The sequence below is a fragment of the Falco naumanni genome, chromosome 8 (genome assembly GCF_017639655.2).
Source record: "Falco naumanni isolate bFalNau1 chromosome 8, bFalNau1.pat, whole genome shotgun sequence".
Lineage (NCBI taxonomy): Eukaryota > Metazoa > Chordata > Aves > Falconiformes > Falconidae > Falco > Falco naumanni.
Genome location: NC_054061.1, coordinates 32,707,663 through 32,733,517, shown reverse-complemented (window position 1 = coordinate 32,733,517; position 25,855 = coordinate 32,707,663). Strand labels below are relative to the sequence as shown.

The 25,855-nt window shown below is 44.4% G+C and overlaps 1 protein-coding gene across 3 annotated transcripts; it reads right to left on the bottom strand.

Annotated features, from left to right (window-relative positions):
* Positions 1-1,585: 1,585 nt before the first annotated feature.
* LOC121092659 (protein mono-ADP-ribosyltransferase PARP14-like) lies at positions 1,586-24,015 on the bottom strand. 3 transcript variants are annotated; one of them, XM_040604031.1, is made up of 17 exons: positions 23,738-24,015; positions 22,064-22,203; positions 21,939-21,972; positions 19,490-19,750; positions 18,629-18,865; positions 15,288-17,587; positions 13,799-14,035; positions 13,325-13,567; positions 12,816-12,879; positions 11,708-11,857; positions 10,959-11,021; positions 9,371-9,538; positions 7,330-7,536; positions 6,632-7,240; positions 5,913-6,058; positions 4,400-4,574; positions 1,586-2,778 (listed from the first exon to the last, which is right to left on the bottom strand). In XM_040604031.1, exons 4-17 carry the CDS (start codon positions 19,653-19,655, stop codon positions 2,489-2,491), a joined length of 5,055 nt encoding a protein of 1,684 aa, XP_040459965.1. In that variant the 5' UTR covers positions 19,656-19,750; positions 21,939-21,972; positions 22,064-22,203; positions 23,738-24,015; the 3' UTR covers positions 1,586-2,488. The 3 variants fall into 3 exon arrangements, with proteins under 3 accessions (XP_040459965.1, XP_040459963.1, XP_040459964.1); XM_040604029.1 differs by lacking the exon at positions 23,738-24,015 and adding an exon at positions 23,220-23,448; XM_040604030.1 differs by lacking the exon at positions 23,738-24,015 and adding an exon at positions 23,220-23,447 and having other exon boundaries at positions 13,325-13,546.
* Between the last annotated feature and the right edge of the window lie 1,840 nt (positions 24,016-25,855).

Sequence of the window (25,855 nt, the reverse complement as noted above, 5' to 3'; positions counted from 1 at the left end):
GTCGCCATGGAGGCAGGGCCAGCGGGGACGGTCCCCGCCAATGGGCGAGCGGGAAGAGCGGCAGAGGGCGGGGCGGAGGCGGCGGCCGCCTCTGAGTGGGCGCGGCGCACCGAGGGTGTGGGGCGGGGGGGGGGGCCGAGGAGGTGAGGTGAAGTGAAAGTGACGGCGGGCGCGGCCGGCGCGGGCAGGGCGGGGGGGGGTGCGACGCGGCGCGGCGCTCTGCAGGGCAGCGATGCGGTGCGGTGCCGTGCGGCGCGGTGCGGTGCGGTGCGGTGCAGCCTCCCGCACGGGCGTGCAGGGCGGTGGGGCGGTGCACGTGGCGCACGCAGCAGCGGGAGGGGCGGTGCTGGGCGATGGGATGCAACGTGGCGGGGGGCGCTGCAGCACTGCGGGGAAGCGCCGCGCAGGCCGGGTGGGTGCGGCGTGGCGTGATGCGCTGCTGTGCGGAGCCGTGCTAAGTGCTGCGTGCTGTGGGGCAGTCCGGTTAGGCCCATGCAGCGCAGGGGGAGCTACGTATCGCGTTGCTGCATGAGATTCTACGCACCCCACGGGCTGTGGTTGCCCAGCCGCTCTCAAAGCCAGTTTAGGGTTGGCGCACCAGATCCCTGGCTCAGCAAGGCCCCTCATTGCCTCCCCGAGACGGCTCTCCTTGTCCCTGCGAGTCCTGTGCTTTGAGGAGTTTGCTCCAGACTGTGAAAACCTACTGCCTGGAAGCCAAGGTCCTCCAGCAGCCAGCCCATCCCAGCCCTCCAGTTTGGGATTGCGGTTTCGACAGGCAACACGGCCTTTTCCCAGCTTCTCAGTCCACCAATGCTGTAACGGTGTCCCCGAGTTTCTAGCACAGAAACTAGTAAAGAAACTTCTACCCCCACCGCTGGGGGTGAAGATTGTCAGGGTTGTAGTGCTTCATCCTGCAGCTCCTGCTGCTTGCCAAGGCGCTCGGTTGAAATGAGGGCCACGCAAATAGGAAGCGGTGTGTCCCGGTGTGTCCCAGCTCACCCAGCAGCTGGCTGACAGCAAGGGGAGAAGCTGGCAGGTGCCTGGTGCTGTCAGGTAAACCGAGGCACTCTAGCTGTTGCAGTCTTTCCACAATACAGAAAAGCACCCCAAAAAGCAGAGAAGGGAGAAAAGCATCCTCACCTTTTCACAGGGAACAAAATCTATTAAAGCAGAAGTGGGTTAAACTCTGTCTTGCTGTAAGTGAGAATTCACGCAGGACATTCATCTGAAGTGTTGCACAGGCATCTGCTGTGAAGAGCAGAAACGTTTTATATTGCCACCTGCCACCTACAGACACTACAAGCACTTTTCCCCTTTGTAGGCAATGAGATCGTTGTGGCAGGCGTTTAAACCATCCTGGCAGCTATTTGCAGCACAGGTCTCCTTTGGACTAAGGCAGAGTAACTTCTCCTGGAGTCTGTGTGCACAAATCTGTCATCCAGACAATATAAGAAAACAATTTTGACCTATATGACTTTTCAACTTCTCACTATTTATAGCATCATTGTAACAAAGATATTAAACCGTAAAGCAACACTTCCACTTGCAGCGTGTTCCTTTGTATAACCAACTCGATAATACAATGTAACTGTTTAAAGCTACTTTTATTAAACAGGTATACATGGCTTTTGATTGGCAGTTGTAAGATTATCACTTAAAGTGTACAGTTTAAGTAAGATGTACAAGTGTCATTATTTACTTGCTTTACAGAACTTGTAAAATTTTCAAATGGTTTAAGTGCGGTAATTGAGTTATGCCCCTGTCAATGACTCTCTGCAAATTAGTAATTCTACAGTAGGGTTCATGTTTCGGTACTGACCAAAAGAAACTGAAAGTCTCTCTTTACTGTCTTGAAAATTCCAGAAGCAATGACACTGTGTGTGGAAGTTGGACGTACATAATGTGGGGGACCATGGAGAATGACCCTAAGAAACAGGTATGAATATAGGAAATTATACCTAGGGAATAATGAAATTTGTTCAATATTGGATTTTTTTTCTTCAGGACTCTTAGCACCAACAAAGGTGAGCGGATGCCTGAGGAGGATTGAAAACTCTGCTGGTGAGCAAGGTTATTCTCCCAACATGGAGCATTTAAAATAAATCCTCACGTGTAGGATTTGGTGCTTCAGGGTGAGTACTGGCAGTAGGAACCTGCAGAGGTGCGCTGACCTATCTGACACCTCTTACTTCAGGCTAAAAGTAAGGCAGAGCAGCTCCCTCTCCTACCAGTCCCTTCTGGCCTGCACAGGAGGAGGTCAGGGCTGTTCTCACAGTTCTTGCCTACACCTCTGCATAACTGAATTTGAAATTGAGTTTTGAAATAGCATGTTCTAAAATACTTATTTATCTTGGCCCCATTGCGTTGATAGTTTGAAGACATATTTAAACGCACAGATAAGCGCTTAGTTTAAGAAACCTAGATGTAAACAAGCATGGAGAATTGCCCTGTTAATTCCCACATGTAAAAGGCGCTAAATTTTTCCAGTCTATTTTCTGAAAGTAATAAGGTATTCAGGATATGCCTGAATGTCACTAAATATGACAAACATTGTTGGATTATTCACATTGTCAACCACGCTGTCATACAGGTCAGTAGGATCTGCTGAGTGTTTTGGTGGTGGCGTGATTAGTCCGCTGCTCCCAACACAGTACTGCCCTGTGAGGACCCGAGCCAAGTACATGTATTTTCTGCCATTCATATCTGGTCGGGAATAGGTATCCTGAGCAGAATAGCTTGCATCAACAGCAAAGTAGGTTCCATTTCCAATCATGGCAGCTGTTTGGAAAGATAACATTTTCAAATATAGTTAGTGTTCTTAGTTCAATAAAATCTCTAAAGCTCCCCCCCCCCTTTTTTTTTTAAACTCTGCAGACATTATAAATTTGGTTAAAGTTACAACTGATTAGTACTAAAATTTGCTGTTTAATCAGAATCAAATATGAATCTGCATAGATGTTGGGTAAGTATCAACACCCAGATTTTGACTGCCTTTTCCTATGGGGAAAAGGGTTTGTCTCTGTTTAGTCTTGTTGTTTACCCTGCAATCCATCAAACTGCAAATCTTCAGAGCCCTTTCCACTTAAAATGACCATATAATTACAGTATTCTAGTTATACTTCACAGCATGTTAGATGAAATCACATTTCTTTGAGACAGATTTCTTTCTTCCTGACATTGGTAGAAAGCTGTTCAAGGCAGGCAGGTCCTTCCTATCTGGCTGCTCTGATCTTTGGATATTTTTGCATGGCTACCCAGCCTGACAGAAGGGAAGCATACCTTTCCTATTGTAAATCGTGGCTGAGATGGAGAGATGGATGTCAATACTCATAGGGAGAGGACATGGGGATCGAGGGCTCTTGCTTCCCAAGTAAATTCAACCTCCTAGCACTACCAAAGAGCAGGTAAGTGAAACTACATCTCCTCTGGTCATGTCTTAAAAAGAAACAGTGGCTGCTATTTCTGGCTGTGCACAGCCTCACGTGTTTTGTGTATGCTGGGCTTCATTTTCTCAAGGAAATATCAGCATAAGTACATCTAGAGGATGCAGAGAAATGCCTGTGTGTGGATCCAGACCACCCTGAAGTGTCAACTTGATCTGATTTAAGCTGTCCAGCTCTCTCAAGATCAAGTCAGCCCTAGGCAGGTACAATTGCATCTTAAGGAAGAAAGCATTAAGAACAGGAAGTAAGGATTTTGAAGTAAGGTTGCAGGACCTCTAAGAGGACTGGCACCTCAATTCAGCCCAAGTTCCACTTCTTGCATCCTGTCCTTCATCTTTGAACGCTACCAAATAATAAACATAACATGACTGTACTAGAGGCACACAACAAAACAATCTTTGAACTAATGCGGAAAGTATTTCTGCTAAATATTTAATAGTTGTCCCCAACAACTATTAAAGGGGAAGAATTAAATTAATGAATTCAAATTGATTTCATTTGCATAAAAACAGTAGGGGAGTGGGTTCTTCTGATTGCCTCCAAAGATAAGGATAGCACAAGCAACAGAAGTATCTGCATCTCTACTTTGCTACCTGCCTTTGTCCAAGAAGAGAGGAGATACCAGCAGCTAGTGGTTGGTATCTCAGCTGAGGATGTTGAACAGTGGTCCTTGTTCCTTTCTGTAGGCAGATCATGCAAACCATTTCTCAAAAGCTGCCCAGGCTTGATTTCAGGGCAGGTGAGCTTTTTCTGATACCCTCTAGATGGAGGCATTCATCAACAAGGGATTAACCGAACAGGTTAGTTCCTCTGTCCATATAGATTACGCTCTGAAGTTATTATTTTGTTCTCCAGCTTTATTCAGTCTTCATGTTGTGCTGACAACACTGTAACACTGACATTCCTTAGCACCTCATACACATCTAGGAAATAAACTGATCTGGATAATGACTCACCATTCCTTCCAGCAAATCCTCGATCAAACCCACTGTAGTTGATTGTGCTCAGTGAGGATGCAGCTGTCCCATGAAATAGCAACTTCTCATTATCTTCATTGTTGTTCTTTGTGCAGAGAGATATTTTTTTTATTTGGTATGTCTGCCAGAGGAAGGGATTTTGTATTCTTTCAATCTGCAAAGTTACAAAACAGAGCTACATTTACACTGGTAGGGACCACATTTATGATGGCAGGAAAGCATTAAAACCAAACCAAACTGAAAGAATGATGGTAATTTTCACTATACCCTGTTAGTGTGTGGGTTGGGTTGGGGAACTGAATATGTGAGCCTCCTGAAAAATCAGAAACCAAGGTAGTTTACAAGAGGTTTTCAAGCTTGGGATTTTTTTGGCATACATTTGTCTTGCCTAGTATACACCAGGTACACAGGCAATCACAATAGCTATGCATTATCATTTTTAGGAATAGTCTGTTGTACCACTGTTAGAGGCAAAGAGGTAAGACGCCTTCTGTACATCCTAATCATTTTTACTGGTGATTTTCCCACTAAAGAGTGAGAAACATTACTGCAATGTAATGTAGCAGTAGCATTACGTTGAATTTAAGTTTCTCTTCTAGAGCTCAGCTTGGAAGTCAAAATTACTTCCTTTACTGTGTAGCTTAGCAACCCATAAGAAACTCCTATATAAAAATAAATTGGTGAGAGGATAGATGTTGCTAGCTCCCCTATGCCAACAATGTGAATATAGCTCAGGGGGAAACAGTGTGTCTGCATCAAAGTATCATCTTAAAGGCATTGGTGTAGCAGCTTTCCATTTTCAATGGAAAAGACTTCATGTCATTACCTGATTTTTTCTATTGTACACTAATATTTTTTTCTATTTGTGTCTGACCATGCTGATTGAATCTCATGATGGAAGATTTTTAAAACACTTATTCTTAATTTCATTGTATTTTCTCCTATTTATTGCTCCTTCTGATTCTAAATAATTCTGTCTTCTCCCTTGCAATTAAAACTGTGCACTGTGTTGTAGACTTTTCAGTAAACAAGAGCACTAGATCACAAATCTTGACACTTTGGTCAAAACCAACAGTCTAGCCTGAAAGGCTCTGGGACTGACAAGGAAGAAGTAATAAAATAGTAAAGAGCTTTATGACCAGTCTGCAAGGACTTTGCATTTTCCTTTGTATGTTGAATGCATCTGCTCTTGCTTCCATTGCAATAAAGAATTCCCTAATTGGAAATAACATATTAACTAGCGAGTACCACATTAGCTGAACACAGTCAGCCTGAAGACTGATGGTCACTGGTTTTGCATTATTAGAAGGCAGAAATGGCAGGGCAACTCCTAAGAAATCTGATTTGATTTATATCCACTCTGTACAGTGCTGGGGAGACTAAGATATGAAAGGTGTATTGCGCTGCAGACATCTTACAAATATTTAGAAAGTATATTAATGTTCTCAGCCCAAGAATTCACTTCCCCTCTGCACCGCCCCCAGGATTTCACCTTCTCTATGACAAAGCTGGGACAGGTTTTCTTAAATTTGTCCTGAACTTTCAGATATTCCTGATGTGATGGACTGAGATTCACCAGTTTGACCCGTTCCCTTTGCATGTCTTCCCAGTGCGCAGGGAGCTCTATTGACTGCTTATCTGCAAAACAAAGATTGCATTATTATCACAGATATCTGGCTCTGGTTTGTAGGCATGTCTTACAAACCAGCTGCATATAGAAGGCTGAGAGGACAGTACCTTATGCAATACTTTATTCTAAGAATACTCTCTCTCTCCCCCCAATACATCACTGCCTCTGTAATGCACTGTTAAGACTTTACATCTTCTTTAATTATCCCCATAACAATATCTAATGAAAACAAGTTTGAAAACCACAGAAGAATTTTATGCAGTCTTCATACACCTCTTCCTTTGTCAGACTTAAGCATGAAATCTATGCTCACTAGTCACACATGTATGGAGAATACTTGTATATGAAACAGACGTTCTGATTTCAGTCATACCTACCACTAATTATGAAACTAGAACTGCTGGCTATGGCATGCCTGTGGGAGGAGGGGGGGAAGGAGAAGAAAAAAAAAAAAAAAAGAAAATGGAAAAAAAAGCTATGGAATAGCTTACTTCTTTGGAATCCCTGAGTTTGCATTTATCAGAATTATCATTCAATAACCACTAGTAAAGGTTTTTTTAATTAACAAAGCTGTAATTTACCTTCATTCTTTGGCACACGTTGTATGTTTATAGTTTTTCCTTGCTCATCTGTAGCCTTTAGAGTATTCAGATCCACCTTGTAGTTCCTCTTGTTAATTTTGACAGTAAGATGTCGTTTTTTAGCTATTTTGGCATCCTCCAGCTGCATATTTGTCAGTTTATCAAAAGCAACAAAGCTGTCAGAGCTTCCCGAATACCTCCATTCTACCAGGTTACAAACAAGTTCTGCCTTGGATCGTTCTTCTTCAGTATCCTTAATTTTTTGGATCATTTTTTGAACTTCCACAAAAACAAAACAGACATCCCTGCTAATACCAGAAATTTTGATGCGGGGTGGGGAAAGTTTATTTTCAAGCTGAATGGTAACATGCTTTCTTCTCTGGAGATCTGCCAAAGTGGCAATTTGCTTCTCATCCAAATTTTCGATTAGCTCATCTGAAATAGTGTTTTCTAACTGTTCCTTTAAAATTAAATTCTTTATCCAGGACTCAGTTGCATCCACATTTTTTTGGCTTTCCCCACAAATCTGAAATGTGGCTACATCAACTTTCTTCTCCAAAACTACAGGCTTTTTCTTCTCAGTGAGTTGGGTTTTGCCCCTAAAAAATGCTGTGAAGAAATATATGTTAATGATTAGCTTTTTTATTTAAGATCTTTAATTTTATGTGCCCACACACATGGAAAATCCACCTACTTACATTTAAACAGAGACATCCATGAATCTGTTGTGCATGAACCTGAATCTTCTCTTTTCTTCATGCTTTTGTAAAAGTCTCCAAGCATATTTGTCTGGAAGATTACGATTTTAATCTTTTTCAAATGCCGTACTGATCTTTTGCTTGCAAATTCCACTATAGCATCCAACATGTCATCAGCTACCTTTGCTGGACTCTGTCCTGCTTGACCTAGACAAAAATAAAAAGATCAGTGAACAGTACTTAAATCAAGGCAGCATCCAGAAAACAGAGACCACATCCCCAGTCCATACACGCTGGTGCCCCCCTCTCCTCCCCCGTGATGCTTTCTAGCCAAAGCCCCAGGCTTAACCTCAGCTTTATACCTAAGCTCGTGAGCTTCAGGAACTGACACCCTACGCAGACCCAGGAAGCCCTTCTGAGATTCACCCCCCGTTTACACTGAGGGCTTAACAAGCACTTCAGCCATAGCATCCCTCCCGATATTTTCAAACCCACACATCGCTAACTCTATCTCCATCTTTAAACTGGATACCAAGGTAAAACCAAACCTAAATCAGCAGAGGATTTTGGCACAAGCCTGCAGTGTATTTCAACACAGTGTCCTGGTTTTGGCTGGGATAGTTTTCTTCACAGTATCTAGTACAGTGCAGTGTTTTGGATTTAGTACGAAAATAATGTTGATAACACACTGATGTTTTAGCTGGGGTAAGCACTACTTAGCAACAAGCCAAAGACTTTTCAGCTTCCCATGCTTTGCCAGCAAGGAGGTGCACAAGAAGCCGGAAGGGAGCAGAGCCAGGACAGGTGACCCAAACTAGCCAGAGGGATATTCCATACCACAGAACATCATGCCCAGTATGTACACTGGGGGGAACTGGCCAGGGGCTGCTGGTCACTGCTCGGGGACTGGCTGGGCATTGGTCAGCAGGTGGTGAGAACTGTATTGTGCATCACCTGTTTTTCTTGCATTTTATTTCTCTCTCTCCTTTTTTATCTCCCTTTTCTTTACAATTATTATTGTAATTTTTTACTTAATTTCAATTATTAAACTGTCCTTATCTCAGCCCATGGGTTTTACCATTTTCTGATTCTCCTCCCCATCCAAGTGGGGTGGGGGATGGAGTGAATGAGCAGCTGCGTGGTACTTAGTTGCCAGCTGGGGTTAAACCACGACAAACAGGAACACCAAACTCAATCAAAACAACTGCTGTTGTTCCTCTACAACAAGCCTGAAGGGCAACCTAAAGCTTATCCTGAAACGCTGATGGGACTCCTGCCAGTTTCAGCTATGACATCCCTTGGACAGCCATCGTGACACCAGCACGCAGATGTTGGCTGTCCAGGTGACCTGACGTAACTATCACTGTAGTGTCCAAACACTGACCTGGCACGCTGAGCAAGGACCAGCTCACAATTTCTTTTTCCAGTCAAGGGGATCCTTGGTTTGATGAAGATACCATGCTTGCTTCAAGCCCCACTCCCCAAGCTAACCAGAAGTTTAAGCCAAATAAGCAAGCTAGCCTGTCTCAAGCCCTTTGCTGGAGCAGACAGGCTGAAACAAGACCTAAATACAGTGTAAACTGCAGGTATTTGGTACCCAGCCCACAATTTCTGTAGTCAGCCAGGCAAGGTTTTGGTCTCGGGACAACTCCATCTTTCTTTGCCTACAAACCCCAACCCCAGATCTTCTGCATGGTGAAAATCCCAAAGCAAAGTCTGTGGGAAGTTTTAAGAAAGGTGCAGGGTGGCCAGCTGAGATACACAGTCTGTTTTGGGGCAGAATGTCTTTTATGGAGCAGTAGTTTTTCTTTAGGTGTTCATGCTTGATCAATATTGACTGTAATATTTATACTTCAAAAAACCAGCATTTTTGAAGTGCGCAAGTGGTGTTTGAACTGACTAAAATGAACTTTCACAAATCACAGTTTACAGGGTTTCTTGTACAAGCCTACTGTTATCCATATCAAAGTTATTAACTCAGTCCCAGTTTCTGAACTATCCCCCATCACAGCCCTCTTCACCTTCCCAAGGAAATCCAAACCTGTTCCAATTGCTGGGAAGGCGACAGATTTGTACATCCTTAGCTCACACTCGTTAAGCACTTTGGAGACCTGACTCTTCACGTTGTTATTGTGAATCAAGTGGATGATTTTACTGCACAACAGATTCCCACCTTGTGTAGTAATAAAGCCATTTTGAGACTGACCAGCTGGAAGAGAGAAGATGGAGACATAACATTTTCAAAGCAGCTATCTCTTCAAATAAGACAGCTGGTTGTATTGATGCTAGAAAAGAAGTGGAAAAAGTGGAAAGAAATCCACCATGAGCTATATTATCCTGGTTTTAGTTGATTCTGGTTCTCTCTGTAAATATTCTGATTGTAGAATTTCTTTGAGAGAGTAATTCAAGTAATGGTGTGTTTTCTGATTTCCCTGAGATCTCTGCTACAAAGTAGTTTCCTAGTAAGTACAACTTAAAAACTTACATTGAATTTAAAACACAGTTCACTTCTATTTACAAGCATGCCAGCAGAATGTGCACAATTCATTTATATGAGAAATCCTTTCCTATGCCACTTACTCCTTGAAAGCTCGAACTCTTATTCTGCAGAAGAGCTGAATGGTTAAAATAATAGCATTAAGATAATAAGCAACCAGTTTAAGAACTGTGGTATGGAAACTTTAAAGAGACATTTGTGTTTTTCAGAGCACTCGTGTTTGATTACAAACACCTTAAAATGGAGTCATGTTGTGAGGATGAATGGACTGATGAGCAAAGAGTTACATACCACTTCACTGGTCATAAAGGTAACAATTGATAGTAAGATGCTCTGTTAGATGCACTCAGATCAGGCTGATAAATGGGGAGAGCCTGCAGAGCCAAAGGCTGGGAAGAATATCCAAGAAACTCCATGCTGAAAGTTAACTTGTAGACTCAGAGCAGGAACATTTTGTTTATGCAAGCAGGACGTGTTCCCTTCGGTGCTCATAGAGGCCAACGACAGTGAGTTGGTGTTTTACTGCTCTACTGGTCTGGCAGAATGCAGACTACAAAAGAACTCATGATCAAGGTGATAAGCAGAGTTACATTATTCCAATAAAAAATAATTACGTATTTGTGAATATAAGCCCAGATTTGCTATTAGCTTTTAAAAGCCAGTTCTGCGTGCACTTACACCAAAAGACAGTCTTCCACCACTTTGTACAGTTTCAAAACTCAGCTCTCCTGTAGCTGACAATAGATGAGCTTAAAAATTATGCTCAAGTCTATGGGACTGTTTCTGTTCTTACATCAGGAACATGCTTGAGTAATTTCAGGGATAAAGAACTTAAATTACAATAATTTCCCAGCACTTATTAGCATCATAAAACTGTATCCATCTTCTGTTCAGTTATGAAAATAAAAATTCTTGAAGTAGGTGTCAAAACAACAACAGGACTTTTCAAAATTCCCAAGAAAGAAAGCTGTTTTTTCAGATAAAATATATATTATACCATCAGAGAAGAGAATCTTAAAACAACTTTTTCAGATAAAATATCTATTATACCATCAGAATAGAGAATCGTAAAACAACTTTTAAGTTTTCAGAGAGAAAAAAAAAAGAAACACAATAGTACACTTTAACATACCATATTTAGTACATTCTCCTTCTACCTGGGACCCAGCAGCATCCATAATTGCTTTGAAGACCCCTTAAATTAGAAAAGAAAAGCATTCACATTCATTAAGTCAACTTAGCTATTTCTCCTCAAACTCTACCCAGCTTCTGTACTCTACAAATACTCTAAATTCTCATATGGCAAGATCCCACAAAGTGCAAAACCTTGCCAGTTCCCCTAAGTACCCACCATGGCAGACTGCATTGGGTACAGAGAGAACACTGCCTTCGTTATGATTAGAAATCATTAACAAAAACTCCTATTTTATCATTTCACCAGCCAGTAGTATGGCCCTCACCAAACTCTCCAGTTGCTTTGAATTATATCATTTGGTGTCTTTCATGTTTGCAGTTCACAACGTCACCAAAGAATCCTCTGCTTCTTACGGGTCAATTTACTTAACCAGGGCTTTGGCTTACAGTGAAACATACCAGGACAAGAGCAATTTTTCAGAATTGTATTTGACTTAAAAATTCCCCTTTGTTTAAGCATTTCTTTTTTAAAACAAGAAAAATCTGGTCAGATGCCTTCTGTTTGAGTAGTTTGGAAACTAAATGGGATATTCAGGACACATAAAAACCTGTTTAAGATCTGCTTCTTGACTCTTTCATCTGAAAAATACTTCATGAAAGTTTTATATATGGACAGTTCTTTCCCTTACACCTTTCTAAAAATTAGCCTAAATTTATCACTAAAGAACTACATATTCAATACAATACCTGATGTGGCATTAAATGTTGGATTGGATATATTTACAATAACCTCTGTATCCTCCTTGGTAATATCTCCACTAATTACTTGGAGCGTAATGGAACCAATCTGCATTTCATGAACTCCCAATCCTTCAGTTGAAACAGGCCTAATGAAACCTGAAAGGGAAAGCAAGATACCTTAAAACACCACTTCTTTACTTCAGGGTATTACTGTCTCCCAATGATGGCAGCTTCAAAATATCCTTTCAAGGAATATGCTCTACATCAGTTCGATGGACCTGGAGCGTTTCTGCCTTTCTCTACCTTCCATTTCTGAAAGCAGGAAGGCATAGTGTTCTTCCTGTTTAAGTACTATGAAAGTGAAACCATTTCTATTCCTGTAAATTCACACAATATAAATTCAGAAAGGACTCTTGGGGTTATCTGCTCTGACCAGCTCTGTAACAGTTTCCTGAATTAACTCTTACAAGAAACGGAGTATCCTATCCAGGTTAAGCATTGCCAGTAACGGAGATCCCACCACAACACTTTTGTAAGTTATTTCATCTTTACCCTCACTTCCTTACTTCTAGTCTAAACTTATCTAATTCATATTCTATCTGCACACTTTTAACTTCATTTTACTGACACTCACAGCAACTGAGAAGAAAGTGCTATATATTTTTATGAATAAGGCTCTGCTGTTGATGCAGTTCACATATGTTTTTGCTATTGTGTCACAAAACTGTCAGTTAATAAATGGAAAGGAAATTACCCATTCTGTATATCCATACAGGAGAGTAAAAGTACAGAAATACATGTTATTTATGGCTTGTCTGGCAAAGTGATACAAAGTTCTTCGACCCCTTGAGTAGGACAAACTAATGGTTCTCCTACTAGGATACCCTCCTCTTCCATGTGGTAAGAGTGGCCTCACCAAGAGATGAGCATGCCCTCAACAAAAGAGACTCCTCTAAGATTTTTACAAATGGAGTTTAAGAATGCCAGTCCATTGGGAGGAAAAAGAATGTTCTGTGTCTTGATAACACTGCATCTGTTTCCTGCTGGGTATAAAACCATTTTACAGTATTTACATTCTCCTCAGTGTCCCACCTCCTGCCCCTACACAACTTACTTGACCGTGGTGCTGCAGCACTGCAACCTCCAGCTATCCTATGTTCTAGTTCAATGGTAAAAGCCTAAGAAGAGAAAAAAGGTATCATAGATAGTATTTCAGAGTTTATATACTGAATATTTCTGTAATTAGCTCAGCTACATAGCTGTTAATGTTATCTGACACATTTTACAGTCATGTTCAGGTATCATTAATAACAGTGGAAGACTTAGTGTGGAGAGTGTGATAATAAATACTGTCTTTGCATTTCCAGAACTCCTCTGTCAGAAGATGTGTGAGCACCTACAGGTGTTATACAGTGCCAGCAGCGAGGCCAATTTTGTCTACAGTTTGTGCTTGCTGAGAGTTTGTATTTCAGAGATGCTGAGTGAGACACTGGAGAGACATCCCACTGTCACCAGCCCACAGCAGTAAGAAAGTGCTCCCTTAAGCAATATAACTACAATGTATTGCTAAGGCATAACTCGAACAGTATGTAACATCCAGGGCTTTGTCCTAAGAAGAACTACCTGAACGTTATCCGTATCTCTTGGATGCAAGAGAAAATGAACTTCCTGAAGAGTCTTCCGAGCATGACTACTACTGAACTTGAATACCACATCAAACATTAATTTAGAAACAACAGTTTTAGGAAATCCAAATCCTCCAGTTCCAATAGCTGGGAAAGTGATCGATTTCAGTCCAAGTTCTTCAGTTTTCTTCAAGCAGGAATTGATTATACATTCTAGGGTCTGTAAAACACAGCAAAGATCCTTTTTTTAAAAAAAAAAAAAAGGATAAGGCATCATTTATTATTAGTTCTGGAGAGACTACACTGGTACAAGAAAAAGTTCTCAGTGCATCAAGGCATCATTAAGGTCACTCCAACAGAAGTAAATGCAGTCAAGTCATCTAAACTATTTTAAATCCTGAAACTTCAGGATAAGATCCCAAATAAATCTGTGTTCAAAATATATTTTTTAAAAAAAATAATTAAAATGTACCTTCAGGGCCTGTCCTTTTCCTGCATCCCACAGGGGAACTATGGCATGAAGCACCAACCTGCAGTCCAGAGCACATCCACTGGTGCAGATCACGCTCCCTTGACCAGTAACCTGTATTTGTTTTGCTTTGTCAAACTCTGCTTGGAGTGCTGATCCAGCCTTTTGCAACATAGCTTTGCAAAGAGGCCCCACACCAAACTTCAGATCTGTGCCAACGCTGTTGACAATAACGTCTGTCTGGAACAAATTGAAATGAAAATATCTGTAGCCAGACTTCAAGTAAAAATATGAATAGAGACTAATAGCACTACCAAAGCAACACACAGCACGAGAAACAAGATGCCAATGGAGAAATAACCTGGTTTCCAGCACACTTTCTGCATGCTGAATACTCCTGAGCTTGCAGGAAACCTACAATTGGCAGCACCAGACCCACTTAAGTACCAAGACCACAGGTATCTGCGTGTAAGCAGGTCATCCATCCACCCAGGCAGAGCTGTCAAGCCCGTGGTGGAAATAAGGCTGTGACTCACCTCACCCTGAGCAGACACCAATGTCTGGGCAGGTGAAATAAACTCAGCCTCTGCAGCCTGCCTTATCCCCGCTCCCCAGACCCTGCCCTTCCTACATCTCCTTGTAAAGAACTGCTGCAGCACTGCTCCTTCTTCTCTAGCATCACCACAGGGCGCAAAATGTATGTACTGTAGAAGGTACACGTAATGTAGGAAGTTTAATGTGTCTTTCCTCCTTTTCACTGAAGTGGGATTGTCTTTGCCTTATCAGAAAAGCAGCACCTCATGCACCAAAATGAGATGAAAGGAGGTGGTTGTGCTCTCATGAAGTAAAACAACCAAAGCCCTGAAGTCTTTTCTTTGTTCCACTGGAGACATTTTAATTACAAAGTTTTTTAAATGTGGCTCATATTGAGGGGTTCTTTACATCTAGTATTGCTCTTTTATTGGAACAGGCTTTTACAGGCATCAAAATGACAACTGAAGCAAATAATATCGAAACAACATGACAAAGTATAAAAATCAGGTGCTGGTTATCAAGATGCACTTTGCATCACTGAAAAGAAGAAAAAACCCATAAGGGAAAGAAGCTACGTCAGAGGTGTAAATTGAGCCATGATGGTCTAGGTAAGTTAAACTCTGTTAGCAAAAAGAATGAAAAAAGAAGATAGGGAAAAAAGTAAGTAAAATCAGGTCTAGACTTTGAGCATGTACCCTTCTATGGGGTCACTTTTCTAGAGCCCAGTAACTTCTTCACAGACTGTGTCTTTAACCCATCCAAAGGAACTTAAAAAAAAAAAAAAAAGCTACATCCTCCTGTTAGCATGACTCACAGCACATGACACACATGACAGCCCAGACAGGTGCCGATTTCCTGTAATATCCAACTTAGCTACATATCACATAGTTACTTCCAGAAAAGTATTTTAATATTTCTCATTTAGGGACAAAGCAAACTTTTTAACACAAAGACCTACCATGGCTTCCTGAATGCTTTTCTGCTCTACTCGGATGCAAAGTCCTTCTTTTGTTGTAACCATCTGCAGATCACCTCTATCCACCTGCAGATCCTCTTTTCTCTCCTCCTTCTGGCTTTCTCTAAGCTCACCGGTTTCCAAGTGCTGCGTCAGCAGTATCGGGGAGGTTGATTCAGCTGAAAACACTTTTTTTACTGTCTCACTCAGAACCCTAACTGTTTCTTCCACACCATCCACAAGATGAACCTCCTTCAAGCTGCTGTCCCCCATGGATTCTTCCAAGGCCTCCTTGATGGAGGATACAATCGAATACGTACACAGTTCACGTGGGAAGCCAAAAATCCCTCCACTTATAGCAGGGAGAGCTATGGAGCGATGATTGTATGTTTCAGCCAGTTGCAGACTTTTCTTCACTGTCTTTCTTAACAAGAACACGCACTTCTCTGCTTCATCCTTCCTCCACCTGGGACCAACAGCATGAATGATGTTCTTGCAGGGGAGTTTCCCAGGGCCCGTGATAACCGCACACCCAGGCTGCAAACTCCCATTCTTCTTCACCAGCTCATCACACTCCTGTTGCAGTTCTGGACCAGCCGCTTTTAACAGTGCCGCAGCAAGGCCACCGATGTGTTTTAAGTCCTCATTAGATGCATTTACCACAACATCAACAGGATAAGTGCACAAGTCAGCTTTATAAACAGCTATTACAATTCCACCTGGCAGCACTTTCTTGTAGTAGAGCTTTCTTTTCTCTTTATAAGCAACTTTTTCACCTTTCTGTTGTTGTTGTTGTCGTTCTTCTAGCCTAATCAAACAGCCAAATCTCTGCTTTGCTTCAAAAACACAGGATTCTTTCCTCTCAGTGAAGAACTCTCTGGCTCCTGGTTTATCAATTGGCACAATTTTTGAGTGAAGGGCTGAGAGAATTGCTTCAAACATGGTGACTGCTTTTGGCACTTCTGCTCTTGGTCCGCTCAGGGAAATACATGGTGTCTTGGTGTCAAAACATACTGTCACACCCTTCTTCCTCAATTCAAGACAAACACTGGATTTTTCCTTTTCTACAAACTCCACTAGTACCATCAACTTAGCCGGGATTACTTTTTCCACTTGTGTGTTTCTATCTATAAAATCATTAAGTTCCTGATAAAATTCTGTTACGGCATTAGAAAAGCCAGCAATAATCACTATATTTTTGGTTTCAACAGATTCATCAATGACTACAGTTACCTGGGAAGAATTGTACTTCTTATGCAAGGAGGCAAGACAACTCCTCCACTGCTCCGTTTTAATGACCTTACCATCCTCCACACTGATGCACTTAGAACATAAGGCTGTCTTTATTTGCTTTTCTGCTTCTGAAAGATCTTTGGAAGTATCTCCAAACAGCAACACAGTATCATCCTCAAGTTCATAAAAACTATTAATTTTTTCCCTAGTGAATAACGTCTCTGACATTGTTTTATTATCTACATGCTGTAGATAGCAGAAAACATGGGGATCAATGTTAACTATGGTACATGGCATATTCAATACATTTTCAAGTAAGTCAGCTTTGATTTTATATACTTCCGCAGGTAATCCACACAACTGAACAGTTTTTTTTGTGTCATCATAAAAGATCTTTAAGCATGGATATTCCCTGTGGATATTCTCTTCTAGCCCAGCACTGCACAGAACAGCATACTTCCCTGGGATCACCGAGACAGAAATTTCTATGCTTTGTTTTTCCCTTTCACTTTGCTTCATGGCTTTTTCCATGCATTCCCTCACTTCTCTCTCTGCACTGTCTACGGCTGCTCTGTTGCCTGCAATCACCACCATCTCCTCAGAAATATCAGTTATGATCAAAGCAACATCTTTCACCAATCTGTTTTTCAGGTCTTCCCAATCCACCGAATTGACGTTACATTTTATAGCTACATAGTGTGCCATGATACGTGAGAACTCAGCAGAAGCATCTTGCTTCCATGTCTTGATCAGCTTCATCACTGGCCTTTTCTGCGTGGAAAGAGACGACGACGGGCACAACATAATTTCTGGGTGTGCACAGTCTGCTTGGGGCCATTTTAGCTCACAATGGCAAAGTGCCATTTCCTGGTTTATGTCTTGGATCAGTTGAGCCTGCCTTTCTAGAAACTGCCATACATATGGATCTAATGGCACCCCAATGGGGTCTGGCATCTTGATCGTTGGTCTTTCTTTTCCATAGAGCGCTGTTCCCAGGGAGTGATAATATGGATGCACAGAAATCGGTGTCTCTTGCAGTAAATGCTGCTTTTCCAAGACTCTGTTTAGATCTACATACAAACACATAGACATCATTAACTTCAAATCAAGCAAATGACTCTGTTCTTATAACTATTACATTGAATACGATAATAATATTTTTTTTCATTTGAAAGAGTTATTTTTGTGTCTTTCTGATTTCCAAACCACTCTGCAGGGGAGAAGGCAAGAGGCGTGGCTCCAACTAGTTCAGTAAATATGCTTGTGCCTGTATTTACCTGTACAGCTACACCTTGCTCTCATTTCCGAAGGAAACTCCACCACAGAGCAGGGCCATATCAATGTATTAATATGAAATGCTCCTTACTCTCAAATTAAAATAAAATTCTTTGTGCCAGTGCTTTTTACTACCTTTTTTTTTTTCCATTTCAGTGGAAATAGACAAAGGAAAGGAATTATGATGTTGGCAGGGTCTTAAAACCACATTACAATGATCCAATTTACATATTAAATCAATGTAAAAAATATTCTTAAGTAAATTCTGAGAGTCAAAAGAAAACCAATCATCTGACAGATACCTTTAATTAAAAGTAAAAGAATTTACTAAGCCAAAAGCCTCCTAACACAGAGATATTTACCAGAGGTTGCACTGGCACAAAAACGGGACAGTGATTCAACACAAGGAACAGTAACAAGATTGTTATTTAGCTCTATTCTTACCTAATAATGAAGATATTTGACCTTAATCAGTTTCTGAAAGCTAACTGTGAAAGCTGAAGTCACTGATAGATCCTACTTCCTATACCTGTAAGTACAATTAATGTTGTACTGCAGCTAAGAAGCTCTGTAAATGGGGAAAAAACATCACTGGAAACAACTGATGCACAAAGCTGGTATTAAAATGAACCTTCAGTAACATAAAAACCCAGAGAGCTTCTGAAACCCCAGACACACAGCAGTATGTCTAAATCCAGAGCACCTCCCAGGGATGGGACAGCGTACACTGGCTTTTGTGACAACAAGCCAGGCTTCTCCCAATGCCCAATTCTGCGGCAATTTTCTTTCAGGTCCTCCACTTGGGAGCACTTTGGTCAGGCGAAGGACAGCGTTACCTTTGCGATCACAGAAAGTAATGATGGCCAAGTTCTCCTCAGGGAAGAGCTGGATGTCTGACACGGGCCCCCCTCCGTTCCGCACACTCTCAAAGTAAATGGTGAGGTAGTCTGTGGAAACGCTGGCCGGTATGTTTTCAGCCTTGATGCTCTGGGTCAATTCAAGAAGCCTGGCAGTGATTTTGAATTCTTTAACTCTCTTGTTTTGTGAACATTTTATGACAAATTCTTCAGTATCTGTAAACAGAAGAGCAGTATAAGCTTACTGTGTTTTCCTGGGTCATTATCAGCCTTGGCTATCACTTCTGGCAGAGAAAAAAGCTGAGTCTACCTCTCCCTGCATTTGAAGCAAAACTGTCTTTGGTTCCAAATAACTCCATTGTAATAAAATGAGGGAAAATGCACACAGCCGTGTTACTCTGCTATTCACTATCACAATGTCTGTGTTCCCTTTCCATCCACCTCTTGTATAACAAAACTAAGCACTTCTCACTGTTTCGCTGTCTTCCCAAATGGAGACTTCATACACTTCAATAATTCACAGAATTCATCTCCACACTCAGTGCACTTCTAATTAATCATTCCAACCCAAAATAAGATAAAGACAATGAAACATTCTCATCCAATTTCAATTAATGAAGATGCCACAATTTTCTTTTTTTCAGTGCAATATTTAGATCACAGGCATTTTCACAGAGCTGTATATATCTATAGGACTTAGATTTTTCTTGAGAGACTACAGCCCAGGCACTTCTTTAAAACTGTCTGAATCTCTAATGGGAGAGGAATCAAGCTCCGAAAGCTGTTACCCATACACATACACATACATGGAAATAAACGATTATGTTCCTCCTGTCTTACCAATACTTTTTATAAAGGTAACTACAGCAACATTTATTTCAGGTATCACTTCCACAGTGAAGTCATCATCTACTGCCAGGCCGCTGATGTTCTCCAACAGCATACATAAGCATTTTGGACTGCATCTTTCGATGTTTTCAAGCACCACCGAAGGTGAGGTCTCCATAGACTTTTCTGTGATGTTCTCTGCAGAGCCAGCTTCCTCCTGGAGTTCACTGTTTTGAACAAAACTCTCTGCTTTCTGCAAGACTTCTGCATCATCTTCAACAAAAAGAGAAATAAAACCATATGACACACTGGTACACACTTCCTGGAATAAACAGATTTTTCTTACCCTTTCTCATTTCCTTTCCCAAGAAAAGAGATCACCTAACCAATCAAAGGTTACGGGCAGGGTACCCTGGGACATAGGGTGATCCAAAACAGCCCAAATGCAATATTCTGCGGGGCTGCAGGCAGCTTCTTTGGTGCACAAAACCAGCCATGAGTAAACAAGTGCAAGATCACTGGTGTAAGTCTGGGCCAGAGACATAAATAAAACAAAATAAAATCCATTGAGATAATTGGCCATGGCTGCTCAGGTGTTGGTAAGGGTTGTGAGAGACCCTGCAGCCTCTGCATCTGTTTCTTAACATGGGTGCAGGCATACCAAGCCTGAACACAGCTCAGGACATCCACAGGCACCATAGACCACCAGTAGCTCTGCACAACTTGATGCAAAGCCTCCCGATGACCACCATGCCCCACCATCAGTGCAGCATGACAGCACTGAAGGACCCATGTCCATAAAAGTCTGGCAGGGATGCAACAAAATTTTGCAGATAGAAGATATAACAGGGGTGCCCACCGAGTACTCCAGAAGTCTGGCAGCTGCCGGTGGAAGGCATGTCCCCAGTTTTGCGGGCAGATGAGGGTGGAGGCAGGAGAGAACCTCTGAACGGGAATGACGTGCTCCTCTGAGTGCCAGAGTAAACTAAAAGTGTCACCCAGGTATGTGGTAACACAACTGTCCAACAAGTTACAGAGCACTGCAGGATGGCGGGGGACCAGCACAGGCTGAAGGGCACCCCAGGGTGCTCAAGATGGCCATACTCACAAAGGCAGCTCTCCACTCCTTGCCCCCACAAACACAAGCAGGAGCAGGAGTCCATCTCCACTTGGTAAACCAGCACATCCCTGCACCATGGTGGGGAAACGAGCATCGAATGAAACCCTGGTGCTCACCGCCTTCAGTGCAAACCTCCAAGGCTACCACCTCTGGCTGTGGCACAGGACACATGCGACTGAGGGGAGAGGAGCTCTGTGGAGCCGCTGTACACCTGACTGGGGATGGGGGTAGCAGGGGCAAGGTCTCTGCTTGCTTTTGCTCAAGAACACCCAAAAATCCCTAAATCCCAGGGTAGTGCCCAACCCGCCAGCTGTGGGGCGCAGCCCCAAGGACAGAGACACAGGGTGGGAAGGCTTGAGCGGGTGGCAGCACAATCAGGCTGCCTCTGCCCACTCGCCAGGTTTACAAGCTCTCCCAAGGTACCATAACCAATACCAAAGCCATAACATTTACAGAAGATAGCTGCCTTCGAAGGCCTACCAGCATCGTCCCAAGAGGAAAATAATAATAATAATCACAGAAGCAATAGCTCTACAGATGCTAGTTATTAATTTCTAGATTGCTGACAGAAATCATCTACTCCACTATGTCCAATGAAGAAAGTATAAAAAAAAAACCAAAACCAAAAGCTAGGCTGACCCAACAAACCAATTACAAGCAGCATCTGGAGATTTTCAGGGTCCTCTCTAGTATAACTAAGAAAACAGCAGATGACAACTTTAAGTACCTGATTTGAAAGGAGGAAACCCATCCAAAATGGCTTCAAACAAGGCTTCATACAGAAAAGTAAAATTAGGGGGGTAATTACTGAAGGACCTCCTGATTAACTGGTCTGTCTTGGGGCTGAGTATTTACTCTTCCCAGATGCAGGTATATTTGGGTGTGCAGTTTTTTTCGAGATTGCTTTCTGAATCATAAAGCTTAGATTCTCTTTCAGCAATATTCTGCCAACCGAAGTCACTGAGGTACCGGGGAGATGTACCACTTGCCTTTACAGTCTCTCCTAACTGTAGGGAGCACAAAGACGCCAGGCCTGGGCTTCAGACCTTCAATCTAGGTGTTTCTATGCAGATTTCAGAGCAGTTATGCAGGATAAGGGAACTAAATCCCTCTCTGGAGATGATTCTCTGATTAAAAAGGCTATTTTAGAAGCTAAATCCAGGTGCATGGTCTAAGTCTGGCAAGGTGAACTCCACCCTTGGTGACCAAACCAAATCAGGCTGCCACACTCAGAAGCTTTCCACGCAACTCCCCACAGACCTGGAGTTATTGTGTGGAGAAAAGCACTAACATTTTTGGTTTATGAATAATCAGCACTGAGAGTGATGGGTAACATTTTACCTTTTGTTTGAGAGCTGCTCGTAGCATTCAGAGCCTAAAACAAAATGAAAGCAAAATATCAGTGACTGGTTTGACACTCTCACTGCTACTTCAAAGCTCTGGTTAGGATTACGATTTTTATTCACCTTTGTGGGAACTACATTGTCTTCTACTGCCTCCCCTTCAGGAGCTAGTGCCGTTTCAGGCTCCGTGACAATCAACTTCAATTTCCTTTTTTCTCCCACACACAGCTCATGAGACTGTCTTTCAAGAACTCTTTGCTTCACTACATAGAATAATTTAAAAAAAACAACAGTGAGAGTCTGAACAGAAATACAACTTTAAATTATGTAGCACTTCTCCACCATTACATTAGGACGCATATTCTGTCCCACAAAATGAAAGAGTTTTAAACTCATAATGCTGACACAGCGCACACAAGACTTTCTTCCTGCAAAGAAAAGGAAGGACAGCAGAGGATATTATTTCTGCAAAAAAACAGCAGAGATGTGACGCGAAGCTCTACCACACGTTTCCTGGCTGGTGCCCGGCAGGGGCTGCAGCACAAGGGTCCCAGTACCAGCCCCACACCCTGCACACCGTCTTCCAGCCTGTGTCAAAACAGCTTGGGGCCGTATGCCCCGAACTCGCCAGCTGGGAGAGTCAGCAACCGGGAAGCATGAAGGCAGGAAAAAAAAAAAAAAGGTGTATACATGTGTGTGTTAATGCACATATGTGTACAAGCATGTATATGTACACATTTAACAGAGCTGCAACAAAATGCTTTCCACCTTGCTGCAAGTTTATTTAAATACATGCATATCACATATCGTATTCTCAACATGCATCTGTAGTCACGATATATATTAAGTCATATTAACGTAAGCTTCATTATTGCAAGTGCAGAGACTACTACTGTGCATCGAAACTAATATATGATACCTGGCAGGACAGACTTATTAACTTATAGACTAGAGTTATTCAAAATGCAACCTACAGGTTAGCACTAAGCACCGAATTTAAGCATATATAGCTAAGCAAATAAATGTTATTCACTGTATACTGCACATTACGTATATGACGTGTTATATACTACGGATTTGTGTATTACACCCTAGCCAGTACACACTACATCCTAGGCAATAATTAAGTCAGTATACATTTTTTACTTGCGGAAAGTTAGGAGGTGCGAGTTACAGTCCCCCAGACGCCCCCATCGGCGGGGAGCCCAGCCGCGAACCGGCGCCGGCCCCGCCGCCCGGGGCAGCCCCCCGCCCCCCCCACCGCGCCCCGGCCGCTCACCCTCGGGGTGGGCGAAGCAGACGAGGAGGTGCCCGGGGCCGGGGCCGGGGCCGGCCCGCAGCTCGCACTCGCCGCCGCCCGAGCGCTTCTGGCTCTGGAAGTAGCAGAGCAGCTTCTTCCTCAGGGCGGGCGGCGGCCCGGCGGCGCCCCAGTCGCCGCGCACCAGCAGCGGGAAGGCGCCCGGCCGCTGCCCCGCCATGGCCGCCCGGCTCCTGTCCCCGCCGCCTTTCGCTTTCGTTTCCCGGCGCGGCGCGGCGCGGCGGGGCGGGACGGGACGGGACGGGACGGGACGGCCCTTCCTGGCAAGCAGCGGAGCATAGCTAGGAGCGGGCGCTGCGCCGGGATCGGGCCCCTGCCCCGGGGCGGCTCCCCGGGCCCGCCCGGCCCCCGCCCGGCCCCCGCCCTCCCGCCAGCGTCTCCTCAGGCGCCCGAAGCTGCCCCGGCGCCCCCGTCACGTTACAAAACGCCCCCTGCCCCCGGGAGCGCGGCCCCTCGGACGCTTCCTCCTGCCCCAGCACCTTTCGGTCGCCACAAGCTGGTCTGGAGCGGCAGCACCCTTTGCTCCTCGCCTGCCCGGGGCCCGGCGCTGCGGGTTCCCGCTCGCCGCTTGACGCCCCAGGCGCCTGTAACGCCAGCGCCGGTGAAGAAGAAACACCTCGGTGCCCGCCTCCCCGCCGGCCAGGCTGAGCCCCGCGGCGGCGCCGTGCGAGGGGCAGGGGGCACCGGCCCGTACGGGCGGGCACAGGCGCTACGGACGGGTACAGGCAGCCTGGGCACGTACAGGCAGGCACAGGCAGCCTGGGCAGGCGCAGGCGGGTACAGGCAGCCTGGGCAGGTGCAGGCAGGTACAGGCAGCCTGGGCAGGTACAGGCGGGCACAGGCAGCCTGGGCAGGTACAGGTGGGAACAGGCAACCTGGGCAGGTGCAGGCGGGCACAGGCAGCCTGGGCAGGTACAGGCAGATACAGGCAGCCTGGGCAGGTACAGGCGGGTACAGGCAGGTACAGGCAGCCTGGGCAGGTGCAGGCGGGTACAGGCAGCCTGGGCAGGTACAGGCAGGTGCAGGCAGGTACAGGCAGCCTCGGCAGGTGCAGGCGGGTACAGGCAGCCTGGGCAGGTGCAGGCGGGTACAGGCAGCCTCGGCACATACAGGTAGGCACAGGCAGCCTGGGCAGGTACAGGTGGCTCGGGCAGGTACAAGTGGGTACAGGCAGCCTGGCCAGGTGCAGGTGGGCAAAGGCAGCCTGGGCAGGTGCAGGTGGGCACAGGCGGGCACAGGCAGCCTGGCCAGGTGCAGGCGGGCACAGGCAGCCTGGCCAGGTGCAGGCGGGCACAGGCAGCCTGGCCAGGTACAGGTGGCTCAGGCAGCCTGGGCAGGTACAGGTGGGCACAGGCAGCCTGGGCAGGCACAGGCAGCCTGGCCAGGTGCAGGTGGGCACAGGCAGCCTGGCCAGGTACAGGTGGGCACAGGCAGCCTGGGCAGGTACAGGTGGCTCGGGCAGGTACAAGTGGGTACAGGCAGCCTGGGCAGGTGCAGGTGGCTCGGGCAGGTACAAGTGGGTCCAGGCGGGCACAGGCAGCCTGGTCAGGTGCAGGCGGGCACAGGCAGCCTGGTCAGGTGCAGGCGGGCACAGGCAGCCTGGGCAGGTACAGGTGGCAGCTACAGGCGGCCAGGGCAGGTACAGGCAGCCTGCCTGCTGCAGTGCAGCACCCCACGCCTCCCACCACACTGATGGGCTGCTCACCATGCACATTTGGTACGGGGATTATGTTTATTCATTTCAAAAGGAAAACAACACTTCAGGCTCCCACGCCTGTATCTTGAGTTCAGGCACTAGAAACTCAACAGTCAGCACTTTGCAGCAGTTAGAAAACTGACGTAATTGAAAGCAGTAATGCCCAAAGTGAGCATTCCAGGGCTATGGCAGCAGGAGCCATGGGATGGGGTGTGCACGTTCGCTTTGTTTCACACCACATTTCCTAGAAAACACGCCCCTCGGCAATGTTTGCCCTGCGATGATTACTGATAACATGGACACATCAACTCATGGTGAAACATTAAAGTAAAAGCAACCTCACAAAGTAAAGCAAATACTGGATACTTTTCTCTTAATCATCCAACCAGGCCAGTCAAAGCCGTTGCATTCAGAGGAGCCAAGGGTTTTTAGAATTTAGAGGTGCTGCATGACTGCTTTTTCACTGGAAGATCTTACAGTATCTAAGGCTGAGAGGGGTGTTTTGTTTTTTTTTTAATTCTGTTGCTTTGCTTCCCCACTCCCACCTGGGAACTCTGAACTTCAGCTTGTTAATGATCACCCCTTTGAGATAACCTATTCATGTAAGCTGTAACAACCACTCTGCGCTTTTCTTTGCTCTGTTCATTTCCCCTTCAGATCACAGGAAGGTTGCTGGAGCTGGCGTATGACAACAGAAACACCTTCCCAAAATTTACTTTCCTGTCTGAGGCTATAGATAAGGCAACTTCTATAACCTTCTGTAGAACCTTTGATTAACCTCCTAGGGAGGATTACCATAATTAAACCCAAGCAAATCCATATTTGAGATGTCAAGTTCATTGAAGTTCACCGGTTGAAAACCAATGCTAAATGTTTGGAGAGGTTTAGACAACACAAACCA

What these genes read in the sequence shown, in the direction of transcription:
- LOC121092659 (XM_040604029.1), bottom strand. Translation starts at nt 23,418, where the DNA reads ATGGCGGGGCAGCGGCCGGGCGCCTTCCCGCTGCTGGTGCGCGGCGAC. An exon ending in TACTTTCTGTGATCGCAAAG is followed by an intron (nt 17,588 to 18,628) that starts GTAACGCTGTCC and finishes GTTTGTATGTAG; the next exon opens with ATCTAAACAGAGTCTTGGAA. An exon ending in ACGTGTGCCAAAGAATGAAG is followed by an intron (nt 6,059 to 6,631) that starts GTAAATTACAGC and finishes TTTGTTTTGCAG; the next exon opens with ATAAGCAGTCAATAGAGCTC.